Below are 13,459 nucleotides of genomic sequence, written 5' to 3'. Positions count from 1 at the left end.
TTATTATTATTATTATTATTATTATTATTATTATTATGATGATTTATAATTATTATGATGATGATGATGATTTATAATTATTATGTTGATGATGATGATTTATATCATCATCATCATCATCAACAACAACAACAACCAATCAATCAATCAATCATCAATCAATCAATCAATCAATCGATCAATCTTATTATTATTATTTCTGTCAAAATCGGCTTTACCTTTCATCCTTTCAGGGTTGATAAAGTAAGTACCAGTTGAGCACTGAGGTTGATGTAATTGATGTACCCACCCCATTACTTCCTGGCCTTGTGCCAAAATTTGAAGTCATTATTGTTCTTATTATCATCATCATTGGAGTAGAAATTTTTTTTACCTAAAATGTTACTACTAAGGAGTATTTGTATGTATGATACATTTAAAAATATATTGTTTGAATTCTTGTAATTTTTAGTCATTGCATTCATTTAATACATTCAATAGTTTTGCTAAAATAAAAGACAGAAAACTTATTTCCTGAATAAATCTGATTATTTACAGATTAAACTGTTTTATTTCTTTTCTTTTTTTTTTAGTTTAAGCATTTAATGTTGAGTATTGATCCACCTGATGACAATGACTCTGATGATAACAAGAGTACAGGAAGAGCATCTCCTATACCCAAAAAGCCAGCAGAAAAGGAAGATGGAGTTGATAAAACACCAGAAAAATCAACTATTGTTGATAAAATTTCTGATGGGAGTGATGGTATCAAACCAAAGGTATATTTGTACTTATAAGTAGTTTTCTTTTTTTAAATAATGCTTGTTATCTATATAACCCTTTACCATTTATACTGACCATATTTGGCCCAAATATTTCAGATGGTTTATGTTCAAATCAGCTATATCTAACCTCTCACATCTACCTTACAATGTCATTCTAAAATTAAACAATCACCTCATTGAAATCTTAAAGCCACTAGGTAATGCATAATTAATTCAAAACAATGTGAATAACTAAACATTACATTTGACTGAGTAGTCTGAATGCTAAAGGGATAAAGTCCTACTTGCAGTAGTGTCTTGGGCCAGTAGTATGTTAAAATACCTTTGTCAGAGATGTACTACAGTATTTGTGTTGGAATAAAGGTTAACCCTTCAGCCAGTGGGTAAAAACTACTCTGACATAGCTATCATAGTGTATATTGAAGGAGGAGGATCAGGTCCTTCCTGAATCATAGGCTTTCATGGGTTCTGTGGCATGTACATTCCCCACTGGGTGGGATGTTGGTCTGTTGCAGGATTTCTTATTTTTGCTAGCAAGTGGAGTAGAGCAATGTGAGGTGAAATCCTTTTCTCAAGAGCACAATGTATCACCTTGTCCAGGAATTGAAACCATAATCTTACGATCGTGAGTTCAATCACTAAGCCACACACCTCTCCTGTATAGTATATGAAAATTGTTGAAAAAAACAAGGAGTGTAATGGCATTTGTAGAACTATAAGAATGCAAAATTATTTATTTACTCTTCAGTTTCATAATCATTTTTAAATATTTGTGTTTTACAAATTCTTGGTTGTGACTTCGAGAGTGATCATCATCTTCTATATATGTTGTTTCAAATCAACAAGAGAGCCTCTACATGTTTACTTAAACTAATAGAATTAACAGCCAGGTCTCTTTGATTATATTCTAATATTTTCAAAAGAAAAGAACATATTGGATAATGTTGTCTTAGATATGCAATTCTTGAGACAAGTAGGACAGTCCTGGCAGAAATAGCCATGGCTTCAACACTTTTTAATCATAGGTCTGTTCATTCATAACTGACCTAGTGCTGAGCAACAATGATAAACAAAATTCAAAATTGCCATTTTACTCTTCTCTCTTTTAAAGTTATTTTATTAAAGTTCTTATTAGTCTGTTAATCTAATCTCCAATCCAGTTCTGTAAACGAGAGTTTGTAAACCATCTCCAGTGAAAGTGTGTAAACTTGTTGAACAGTTCTATCTATACTGGCATAGAAATGCAGTTCGAAAAATATTAAAAAGCTATAAATCACGTTCTTGGTAAACCATGGTTAATGAATGGTTCCATGTAAAGTATATTCTAAACAAATGATTTCGATGTCCTCCTCCTCCTCCACCATTCTTGTTTTTTTTGATCCAACTAAGTTTTTTTTGTGGGGCTGTCATACTTTGTCTTCTTTCTCTAATTATTTCCTTTCTTTCAGCCACAACATACAACACGGTCTCACAAGTATGCTGTATTACTTGAGAAAAAGAAAAGAATTAAAATGACTCCCAAATCCAAACCAACGCCCACACCTCCCCCATCCCAACCACCAAAGAAAAAGCCCAAGAAGAAACGTCGACGGAGATTTAGTGAAAGTGAAGAGGATAGTGACAGTGAAGATGATCCAGATTTTGTGGCTTGATAGTGTTGGAATAATTTACTGTTTGTTTCTCTCATTTTCTTGGTTTTACTTCTCACATCCAAAAAAGTTTATTTCTTCTCAAGAAAAAAACAAAACAAAACAAAAAAAAAACTGCAGATCATCTGTTTGCTGCTGCCAATGGCATCATCATTTTCAGTGCATCTTCATTCGTCTCATACCAAAAGACTTTAAAAGAACTACCCATCCATTAATATATTCATCATTGTTTTTGGAGACTGCATACACGGAAGTCTCTGAAATCTCATCAACCAGTGATAACTCACAGCTACCAAGACACACAGAATCCACAAACGCACATGTACACACACATATACATGCATCCATACAAACAACCATGCACACATGCACAGTGTATATAAGTGCATCTGCAACAATCACAATCCAACAACTTTTTAAAAAATACTATGAACATATATATATATATATGTGTGTATATATATATGTTTGTTAAAGGACAACTTATAAAAAAAAACAAAACAAAAAGAAAATAGCATCAGCAACAAGCAAACAAAATGTGACCTGTATATAAATATATATATTTATATATGTAATGTGGAAGTTATTACCACATTACAGAAGACTAATGAAAGAAATTCAACTCCAAAAATCATTTGGACATTTCATTTGACATTTTCATCAAACATCAGCTGTAAACTTTCATCCATTTGCCATCTGTAAAGTTATATGTATTTATTTGTGAATATGTCCATTTTTTATAGTCCCTACAGCACCAAAGATGTCTGAAAACAGTGGATCAAAACTAAAGCCTTGTCTTCTGAAAGAAGATGGCAAGTTGTACTGTTTGTTATGATGCTGTAAATGTTAAAATTAAATTTTCATACTGTATAGTTTACTGAAAGCAAAGAAACAAAAAAAAAAAGAAAAAAAGAAAGAAAAGATTCCACAGGAAAACTTAAAACTAGTATTAATTTGTAAGAAATAAAATTTGAAAAAAATATTCAGGCTTGTGTGGCTTATCTTGCAAATTTGCTATTGTGAATTTGTTGTCAATATCAAAGTTATGGATGTATAACTATAATAATGTATTGCTGGAAAAACTCATTGATGTCTTGCTGGGGCAGGTAGGAAGTATTACAATAATATATTATTTACATTATTTATATATGATGGATATTTGTCCTCATCTTGTTTGTTGTTAACACAACGTTTCGGCTGTTATACCATCCTGCCTTCATCAGGTGTCTTGGGGAAATTTTGAACCCGGGTTCTCATCCCTAAGGTATTTTTTGATGTTGTTATTATTATTATTATTATTGTTAAGGTCACTGCCTGGAATCGAACTCGGAATCTTGGGGTTAGTAGCCCACACTCTTAACCACTACGCCATATGCCCGTGGGTGTAGTGGTTAAGAGTGCTGGCTACTCTTAACAACAAAAAAGATGAGGACAAATATCCGTCAAATATAAATAATGTACATAATTCCTCTTTTCTTAAATATAGAACTGTATTACAACAATAGTTACAGTAACACCATGTGTACTTAAATACATCATGTATTTGCTACTAAATTCATATGTTTATATATATATATATATATTATATATTATATATATATATATATATATATATTATATATATATATATATATATATATATATATATATATATATATATATATATATATATATATATATATATATATATGTATAAGGTGAAAAGGAACACACGAGTTGATATATATGAAAAAACAAGTCAAGATAGAAAATGCTAAAATAATTTTATAAAGAACATTTCAGTACCGGTTTCGGTCATTTTGAGACCTTTTCAACTGTAACGATTAAATGATTAAATTTAGAAAAATTAAAAGAAAAGTTTTTTTAAAGGAATATTTGTATAGTGTTCAAATATAAGTGGCATTCTGCCTTTCTCTGTCTCCCTTGTTTGTACTTGTGTGTTCGAGGTCATTGTGAATTCTTGGTAGGGTAGAAGAAGAAGAAGGTTGATGAGGAGAGGGGGTGGAAAAATTGGGAGTGCCTTTATTGTCGTATTTTGAATGGTCAGTGACGGCTAGCAGTACATAGGCCAAACAAAAAATAGTTTGCATAAAAGAATGGCCCTGCACAGATCCCAGATAAAAATTCCCCAAAAACAGAAAAATAGGTTTCAGCCAACATATAGATACTTGCGCCAACAACAAAACACCAGGCTTCAGGATTTTCCTCCTCTACCAATTTAGGGACGATACAACCTCGAGACAACGAATAAGTAAAGAAACTCTCTTTATTACAAAATACAGGCCACTTCTTAACGGGTCTACGACAAACGATTAATACACCTCAGCTTTAGAATAACAGAAATACACACGCAAATATTACATTCCAAAGAATCCATTACAAATCAGCCCCAATCACAGCTATAATCCATAACGTGCCAACTTCAAGTCATACAACACCTCACTACTTCCACTCATTCATATTCTCCCTTCTCTTTTTTCTTCTTCTTCCTCCTCTTTTTTCTTCTTCTTCCTCTTCTTCTTCATCATCATCATTATCATCATCATCGTTGTCATCATCATCACCATCATCATCTTCTTCTTCTTCTTCTTCTTCTTCATCATCAACATCGTCATCTTCTTCTTTTTCTTCTGCTCCACCTTCTACCTCTTAACTTTATCACTAATACTTTTTTGTATAACACCTACGCAAATTCCATAAACAAACCTTTCAATAGAAATATTCTCCTGAATTGAACTGCAACTGCTAGCCGTCACTGACCATTTAAAATACGACAATCAAGGCACTTCCAAATTTTTCCACCCCCTCTCTTCATCAACCTTCTTCTTCTTCTACCCTACCAAGAATTCACAACGACCTCGAACACACAAGTGCAAACAAGGGAGACAGAGAAAGGCAGAATACCACTTATATTTGAACACTATACAAATATTCCTTTAAAAAAACTTTTCTTTTAATTTTTCTAAATTTAATTATTTAATCGTTACAGTTGAAAAGGTCTCAAAATGACCGAAACCGGTACTGAAATGTTCTTTATAAAATTATTTTAGCATTTTCTATCTTGACTTGTTTTTTCATATATATATCATCATCATCATCATCATCATCATCGTTTAGCGTCCGTTTTCCATGCTAGCATGGGTTGGACGTGTGTGTGTACACATAGTATTTATGTGTATTATATGTATCTATCATATATATATAGTGTGTGTGCATGTAGTATTTATCTGTATTGTATGTATCTATCTATGTGTCTTATGTCTTCATATATGTTCAGAAAAGCTGGACAGATACTTATTTGAATGGAGAGAGGGATAACAAGATATGTGTAAAAAGAGATTGAGTGTGAACATATTTTATGTAGATGGGTGGCAGATGAAAGTCTGCTGAATAGGTAAGGAGGACAGCAGATGGTAACTCAGTATGAATTTGGTGAAAAGCCAAGATGTTGAATAAGTATATTGCAGCTTTCATCACTCCCCATTTTAGTATATATTTCATGAAGCTTGCACAGGTAGTTCAGCTTCTCCAACACTGTGTACTACCAGTCAACACTATCTTTTGTCATCCCCTTTGTGAATTGTAATAACTTGAGATTAATTTTCCTGAGTCTCCCACCTCCACAAGCTCCATTGATTCTAAGCATTTGGCACTTCCCTATACAATTGCCCTCCTCCATATGTCACATATTGTACTAGTGCAGTCTTTTCTCTTACACTCTACATTTGATTCATATTTATCTGGTTTTCCTCTCATTTCATTTGTACTCTGATATTAATGCACTTAACATTATGTACCCAGCAAAGCATACTTGCTTCCTTTCTTTCTTGTATTCACAAGTCCTTTGCATTCATGTTGACAATCGGCATGTATGTCATGCTGCTAGACAGCATTGCACTTCACACAAGCATTATAAAATCTGCCCTTTGCCCTCAAAGAGAAGCCCTTTGTTGCTAGTAGAGATAATTGATTATGTCACAAAAGTTATTGACTGCTTATGGAAAGCAGTCCAGGTGTTTTGAGATAATCTATGCTCTGATTGTGCTTAATGGATATTAGGTCAATGCATATGATACTGCTATGAAGTCTACCTTCCATTTAATCTGATTTTTGGTCCCAGTTTTTTTATTTTTTTTTTTTATCAGACCATGCAATTTGCATCCTCCTACCAACACTTTTCACATTATTCCTTAAACAATAATAGTTACTGGGATAAATGTTGCTATTGTGAGAAGTAGTGGTAGTATCTGGGCCAGTATTAAAGTTATGCGTGTGGTGGTCAGGAACATTATTTTACTGGATATTTTACTGTCTTGGATCCATGCTCTTGGACTTTTACTATCTCGGATATTCACCCTCAGACTTAAATTCTTTAACCTTTGTTTTTTCATGTAAAAATACTCTTTTTATGCCAGTATTTTCTAATTTACATACAGATGCTAACTATGGACAACACTCATGTTTGTCTACCACAATATGTTTTTGAATTACTTATACACATACAGACAAGAACACTTTATATTGCATACTGCCATGTCATCACCTTTGCACATCTAGTTACAAATATTTGCTCACTAAGCCTCTCGTGCACATTTTCATACTACCCAGCAAAAATACATACTTGTACTTTCACAGATATACACATAATATAACCTTCCTAACACCCATTCAAATACTATCTTCCTCTTACTAAGTGAAATCACTGACACCCTACATACTCACTCATTGCATTTCTTGATCCTTAATAGAATAGCATTCTCTGATTTACAGCTCTTTACATTGCTCTTGTCCTATCATTTTTGTCTGTCTCTCTGTCTCTCTTTCTTCTCTCATGTGTATTTGTGTGTGTGTATATACATAGGCATATAATGTACATCAATACTCACACACATAAATGCATAAATATGTGAGAAAATTTTTAAGATGTATGATTTATCATTCTTTATTGTCTTTCTAATATTCTTTAGAATTTACATGAAATCCTTCAATGTGAACTCAGGTTTTACCAATCAAAACGAGTACAACTGCAATTGTAATTCCAAATGTTGTCTCATATTCAATATGGTTAGTCTGGATTTTAACAAAGCGCTCATAAAGTATCTGCCGGGATTAAAAACCCCTATTCCTTTGTGTTACACACACACACATACACACAATGGGTGAGGAGGTGCTAATATAAGCATACAATTGATGAACACCAGATTACTATTTGGAAAAGTCCAAAATTCTTAAAATCCAGTAAAAATGATTCACAGAACAAAAGCCAGCTATAAGAACTGTGTAACTCAAGCATAAAATAAAATGCTAAAAGATGAACAAATGCATATGTATGGCGTAATATCCGTTGTATCATTTATATACTATGTTATATAAGCATAACCAAACTATAACAACTGCAGCAAAAATGCTCCTAGATAGTTCTTTACAACTGTTTCAAAACTTTTGTGACTGATAGAGTTGTATGTATTATGCAAACGGGTGGTGCATATTGATGTAATATACATCAAATAAATAGAAAAAATTATGAGCACATAAACATGAAATCTCTTAAGCAATCTGAGCCAAAGGCTTTAAATTGCCAAAATTTTCTTCAGAAGAAAACAGCGGTAGAATACAATTCATCTAGGAGTAGACTGGTATTTATGAGTATAGAAACATCAATAAAAAATGGAGGAAAGTGGGTGGCAAATGATAGAAACGTGAGATCTAGAGTGTACAGAAAGTGTGTGTGTGTGTGTGTGTGAGAGAGAGAGAGAGAGAGAGAAAGGTGGGATAGAAGAGAGGAAAGTAAAGAACAAAGAAAACGGAAACAAAAAAGTAAAAAGCGGACAAGAGATGAAAAGGCTATAAAGATTCTTTATAACCAGAATCAGGAAAATCGAAATTTTCTCGTTTACAAACAGTGGGATGCAATTATATTCTGTACACATAGCTTTTTTGATTTTTGAAACGTTTACATTTTACTATAGATTAATATGTTCCAAAGACATTAGATAACTATAAACCACATTTTAACCTAATTTCCTCGTACTAACTTATATAGTCTTCTCCATCTGTTTTACTTATAAACTAGGACTTAACATATCTTCATCCTAAGAATAACTTAATCTTTAAACATTATAAATATTTACAAAACTACGTCCCCACAAAGGGACATACTATTTTCTATAGGCTTAGATATGGCTATGTGGATAACAAGTTCGCTTACCACCCACTTTTCTCCGACTTTTATTGGTGTTTCCATACTCTTAAATACAAGTCTATTTGCCAGAGAAACGGTATTCTACCTCCTCTTTCTTCTAAAGAAAAATTCTGAAAACCAAACCTATAGCGTGGATTCATATGAGACATGTTTTTTTCTTATAATTTTGTTTTTTACTTATTTGATGCGTGTTACTTCATTAGTATGCCCGACCCACTTGTTTTTGTGTAATACATAATATGTATTGCAACAAACAGTCGCTGAATCTTTGAAACAGTTGTAAAGAATTATCTTGGAGTATTTTCGCTTCAGTTGTTATATTTTGGCTATTTTTAACGTTTTTGCAAATTATATATATATAAAAAAAGTACTGTGCCATATACACATGTTTGTCCATCTTTTATTTCTATCAGTCTGTCCGTCTGTCTCTCACACATACACACATACATATACACACTCATACCTCAGTACTACGGACCTCCCTTTAACAGATTTCGGAAGCAGCGGACAAAATCACGGCATATTAACAACGTTTCTTCACCATCCATGGTAAGTCTGATTTTAAATTTAAAATGTTGAATTTACTGTATTATAGTGTATATTTACAGCGAACAGGTATTTTACACTGTCAGATTGGATAGTGTGCTTGATTAAATGTACAGTACTGTATTTATTGCTCTGTCTTTCGTAATGTAATTGTTGATACAAGCCACTCCTAACGTAGCCTAACCTTAGAGTCGATACCTACGGACAATCGGCTTCATCGGACCGATGTTCCTCCTTTTAGTCCGTAGCACCAAAGTATGAGAGTATATGTATGTGCGTGTGTGTGTGTGTTTGATAGACATCCACAGATACTGCAGACAAAACTTCCCCCATTCACCACACTAGCAGTGCGTTTTCGAGCATCGCTCTTAAGTTCAGCATGCAAATGTGTTTCTCCAAAACTATCCACCCTTTCCTTTAATCGGTGCCTTTATTGGTGTCGATGAGAAAAAGCGTTGCTTTCCTTCCATATCTCACATGTCTTAAACTACGGTTTAAGGATTGTATAAAGTCATCGTTGAAAGCATGTGAGATATACCTACGCACACGCATGAGTATGTATATTTCCACTGTTGGTATTTACCGCATTTAGCTCATCCGCGGATATTGGCAGTCAGACAGCTGTAAGCCAGAGACAAATATCTGAAAATTTATAAGTATCCCTGGACTTTTATAATGACAAAGAAGAATAGGTTGAACAAGTCATTTTATTATGAGTGGATTTGGTAGGCGGGATCTGAAAGACGTCCGTCATGTGTATATGCTTGTGTGTGTTTTTATGTCTGTGTTTGTTCCCCACCACCGCTTGCACTCTAGTGTTGGTGTGTTTACGTCCCCATAACTTAGCGGTTCAGCAAAAGAGACCGATCGAATTAAATACCCGGCTTTAAACAATATTAGCACTGGGGTGGGCTCGTTCGATAAAAAAATTCTCCCAGGCGGTGCCCCAGCATGGCCGCAGTCTAATGACTGAAGCAAGTAAAAGATAAAAGTTATATATGCAGCGTAACCATCTGGTGCGTTTTGTATTTCTTTTTATCATATTTAATTTTACGAATACAATAATATTCTATTGATTTTGTCTTTCTATCAAATTTATTGATCACTTTATTTAATTAATTCCACCAGTGCTTCGTCAATGCCACAATGATGAAGCTTGTATGGAAAACATCCTTCAAGTAACAAAACATTTAAGACAAACTTGTGAATGACTTTGTAAAACTGGAAATATCCATGATTTATTATCAACAGAAGTCCGTGCTTGCGTCTAGGATGAAATTGTTGCCTAAATTAAGTCCCATGGAGGAAGAACAAAATTGCTCCTTAAGAAAGGCATTTTAGAAAATGGACATGCCATATGAAATAACCAGAAAATTTTTGCGAGGATAACTTACCACCAAACAAATTCTCTCTGATAATGATACAGCCAAGATGAAATGTTGTCAGTTAATCAAAGGACAATTCTCTTATCCAGTATCACTGTTTTTCATGTAAATGCTCTGATCAAGCAGCATAGCTGTGTTATTTGGAGATATGAAAGTACCAAACGCTATACTGAAAAAAAAACAACCCCTTTAACATCTAGTATCAATATCTGAACTGCAATATTTCAAAATAAGTTGATTAGACTGATTTTTGCTTTTGGGGAATGCACAACAAAATTTATTTAGCCACGTTGAATAACTATTTTATAACAACATTTAAACAACTGATGATTGAACAGAACCTATATCCAACAGGATGGAAGTTCTTTAGAATGGGAACTCCAAATAAAGGAGTTTCTAAATTGCCCATTTCATGAAAAATGGACTATCCATTCTGTTTCAACTGCTTGGCCTACAAGAAACCCTGAACATTTATTTACGAAGTGTAATTAAGGCAGAGATTTACGAGAGAAAACCTCTAAATGTTGGTTTCAAATTTTGACACAAGGCTAGCAATTTCGGACCAGTGCTCAACTGAGACTTATTTTATTGACCCCGAAAGGCAGAATTTGAATTAGACGAAATACCTCTAAGCATTTTGACCGGCGTGCTAACATTTCTGCCCTAAAAAGCCTAAAAATATTAATGAGATGAATACATTTACAAAGGAAGAATTTGATCATCAAAACGACTCAAACCTATTTTTGATACTATGGTTCATCGATTTTCCCCCTTTTATTAAAGTTGAAGGACGATATATCCAGCATAAATAACAGTACAGTATAGCATTAACATTTTTAGACATTCCTTTTGTTTCAATAAACTTCTTCTTACATAAACTATAATTGTCTCATTGTTTTTCATCAAAGCACCGGAGGGAGTTTATAGCCTGTGTATGCATGTGTGTCTGAGTGTGTGTGTTTGTGTGTGTGTTATGTATGTATGTATGTAGATGGTGGTGGTGGCTTACCGTCGTTCGACCATGAGGATTTAGAGCTCCTATCAACTAACTTACCTGCTCTTGAATTAATGAGTATGCGACTCAGCAATTCACAGATACATATACTCCAACATAATTCTCAGTCAAATCAGCGTGAGATAGGACTTCTATACAGTTTCCGTTTACCTATTTTCCTTATCAAGATATTGTTCACCCGAAAGCTAAAGAAAATGAAGATGCCATACAGTGGGAACTGGGACCTCGTGACTGCGAATCATACTTGTTAACCATTCGGTAATGCTGTACCTGTACGTAAGTATATATATATATATATATATATATATATAATATATATATATATATATATATATATTTCTTTACTACCCACAAGGTGCTAAACACAGAGGGGACAAACAAGGACAGACAAACAGATTAAGTCGATTACGTCGACCCCAGTGCGTAACTGGTACTTAATTTATCGACCCCGAAAGGATGAAAGGCAAAGTCGACCTCGGCGGAATTTGAACTCGGAACGTAACGACAGACGAAATACGGCTACGCATTTCGCCCGGCGTGCCAACGTTTCTGCCAGCTCGCCGCCTTAATGCATTATATATATATATAATATATATAGCGTGTGCGTGTGTATAAAATGTTGTAGAAACCATGTATCTATTGCTATTTCGTTTATGTAATATGAAGTTTTGGTGGTGTAATCTGATTGTGAAGTAATACTTTCCATAACAGTCGTCAACAGAATTGAAACGCGTGCAAGAATTTATTGAAAAACGTAAAAAAGACTAATCTTTCTTTTTTTCTTTTTTATCTATGTTCTGTATTCAAAATATCGAGGAATAACTACACCAAGGTATTTAGAAATGCAATTCAGTTTCTCTTCACGAACGAACCTTTGGAACTATAATGGAAGACCTAGAGTTCTAAACATTGGCGATACGTCGTGCTCGGCAGACCGCACTACATCCCCAACCCCACATCACTGATGAACAATGGTCATCAATTCAAAGTATCATCACTTGATAACAAAAAGTATCAGTGGTTTCACCAAAAAGGGGAGCCCAAAATTGATTTGACAAATAACGATGAAATTAACTAGCCCGTTGAGAGAAAGCAATATGCTCGGATGTCACACGAGCAAGATCAATGATAAAGACTTAATATGACTCGTTATCAAAATTTCGATCATTAATGTCAAACCAAACCCAAAGTAATTCCGAACAACTCGTTGCACAAAAAGCAACTTGAAAACTATGCAGTTGCCCGTGAATTTAGATGCTTCTTTGTTGAAGCGAAGCAAATGTTTAGCCCAGTACGAACGTCAACGGGTGACTATCTAGCTGCTGACGGATCCACACGATAACCTCCAACGCTGGAAGAAACATTTTCCTTCGCTGTTGAATCAGAATTCACCAACAACAGATTTCTTAAGAAATGTTTCACATCATCGTAGAAAACTATAGATGATTGCACAATTATGATTTTGAGAGTTTGAAAATGCTGTGAAAAAGAATGATACAGTAAAAATCCCCAAATCCAAACACCATTTCTCTTAAATCATTGCAATATGGTGGAATATGCCTCAAAACCCAGCTTGTCTCACAAATTTTGAAAAGATTGAGTCGTAAATGAATTTAAGAATGCAGTTATTATGACCATCTTCAAGGAAGGAGAACGAAAATTTTGTGAGAATTAAAGGGGTATTTCATTGCTTTCCATTGAAGGAAAAAAATATTTGCAAATGTCTTTCGAAACCGTCTATAGATCATTACGGAGAGATTCTCCCCGAATCTCTAGATTTTCATGCCTTTCATGGCACATTCAACATGATTTTTCTGAGCGAAACAACTACAAGAGGAAAGCAAAGAACAACGGAAACAATTTTTCCTTGTCTTCTACAACCAAGAAAAGTTTTTGAC

The 13,459-nt window shown here is 34.0% G+C and overlaps 1 protein-coding gene and 2 long non-coding RNA genes across 10 annotated transcripts in view; 2 read left to right on the top strand and 1 right to left on the bottom strand.

The window, feature by feature from the left end:
* The window catches only part of LOC115210193 (nipped-B-like protein), a 140,093-nt gene extending 136,776 nt beyond the window's left edge, over positions 1 to 3,317 (top strand). For all 8 annotated transcript variants that reach the window (XM_036502006.1, XM_029778661.2, XM_036502005.1 and 5 more), the window contains 2 exons: positions 573 to 758; positions 2,213 to 3,317. In XM_036502006.1, coding sequence (XP_036357899.1) covers positions 573 to 758; positions 2,213 to 2,416 — 390 coding nt within the window. In that variant the 3' untranslated portion in view covers positions 2,417 to 3,317. The remainder of the gene's footprint in view (positions 1 to 572; positions 759 to 2,212) is intronic.
* Positions 3,318 to 5,623: 2,306 nt separating this feature from the next.
* Positions 5,624 to 11,430, top strand: LOC118762972. The gene is made up of 2 exons (XR_004998726.1): positions 5,624 to 9,164; positions 10,413 to 11,430. It is a non-coding gene; the product is annotated as an uncharacterized LOC118762972 (long non-coding RNA).
* LOC118762971 lies at positions 10,218 to 11,818 on the bottom strand. The gene is made up of 3 exons (XR_004998725.1): positions 11,601 to 11,818; positions 10,556 to 10,710; positions 10,218 to 10,446 (listed from the first exon to the last, which is right to left on the bottom strand). It is a non-coding gene; the product is annotated as an uncharacterized LOC118762971 (long non-coding RNA).
* Positions 11,819 to 13,459: the final 1,641 nt, after the last annotated feature.

The sequence above is a fragment of the Octopus sinensis genome, linkage group LG4, assembly GCF_006345805.1.
Source record: "Octopus sinensis linkage group LG4, ASM634580v1, whole genome shotgun sequence".
Taxonomy (NCBI): domain Eukaryota; kingdom Metazoa; phylum Mollusca; class Cephalopoda; order Octopoda; family Octopodidae; genus Octopus; species Octopus sinensis.
This window is presented reverse-complemented; position numbering and strand designations above follow the sequence as displayed.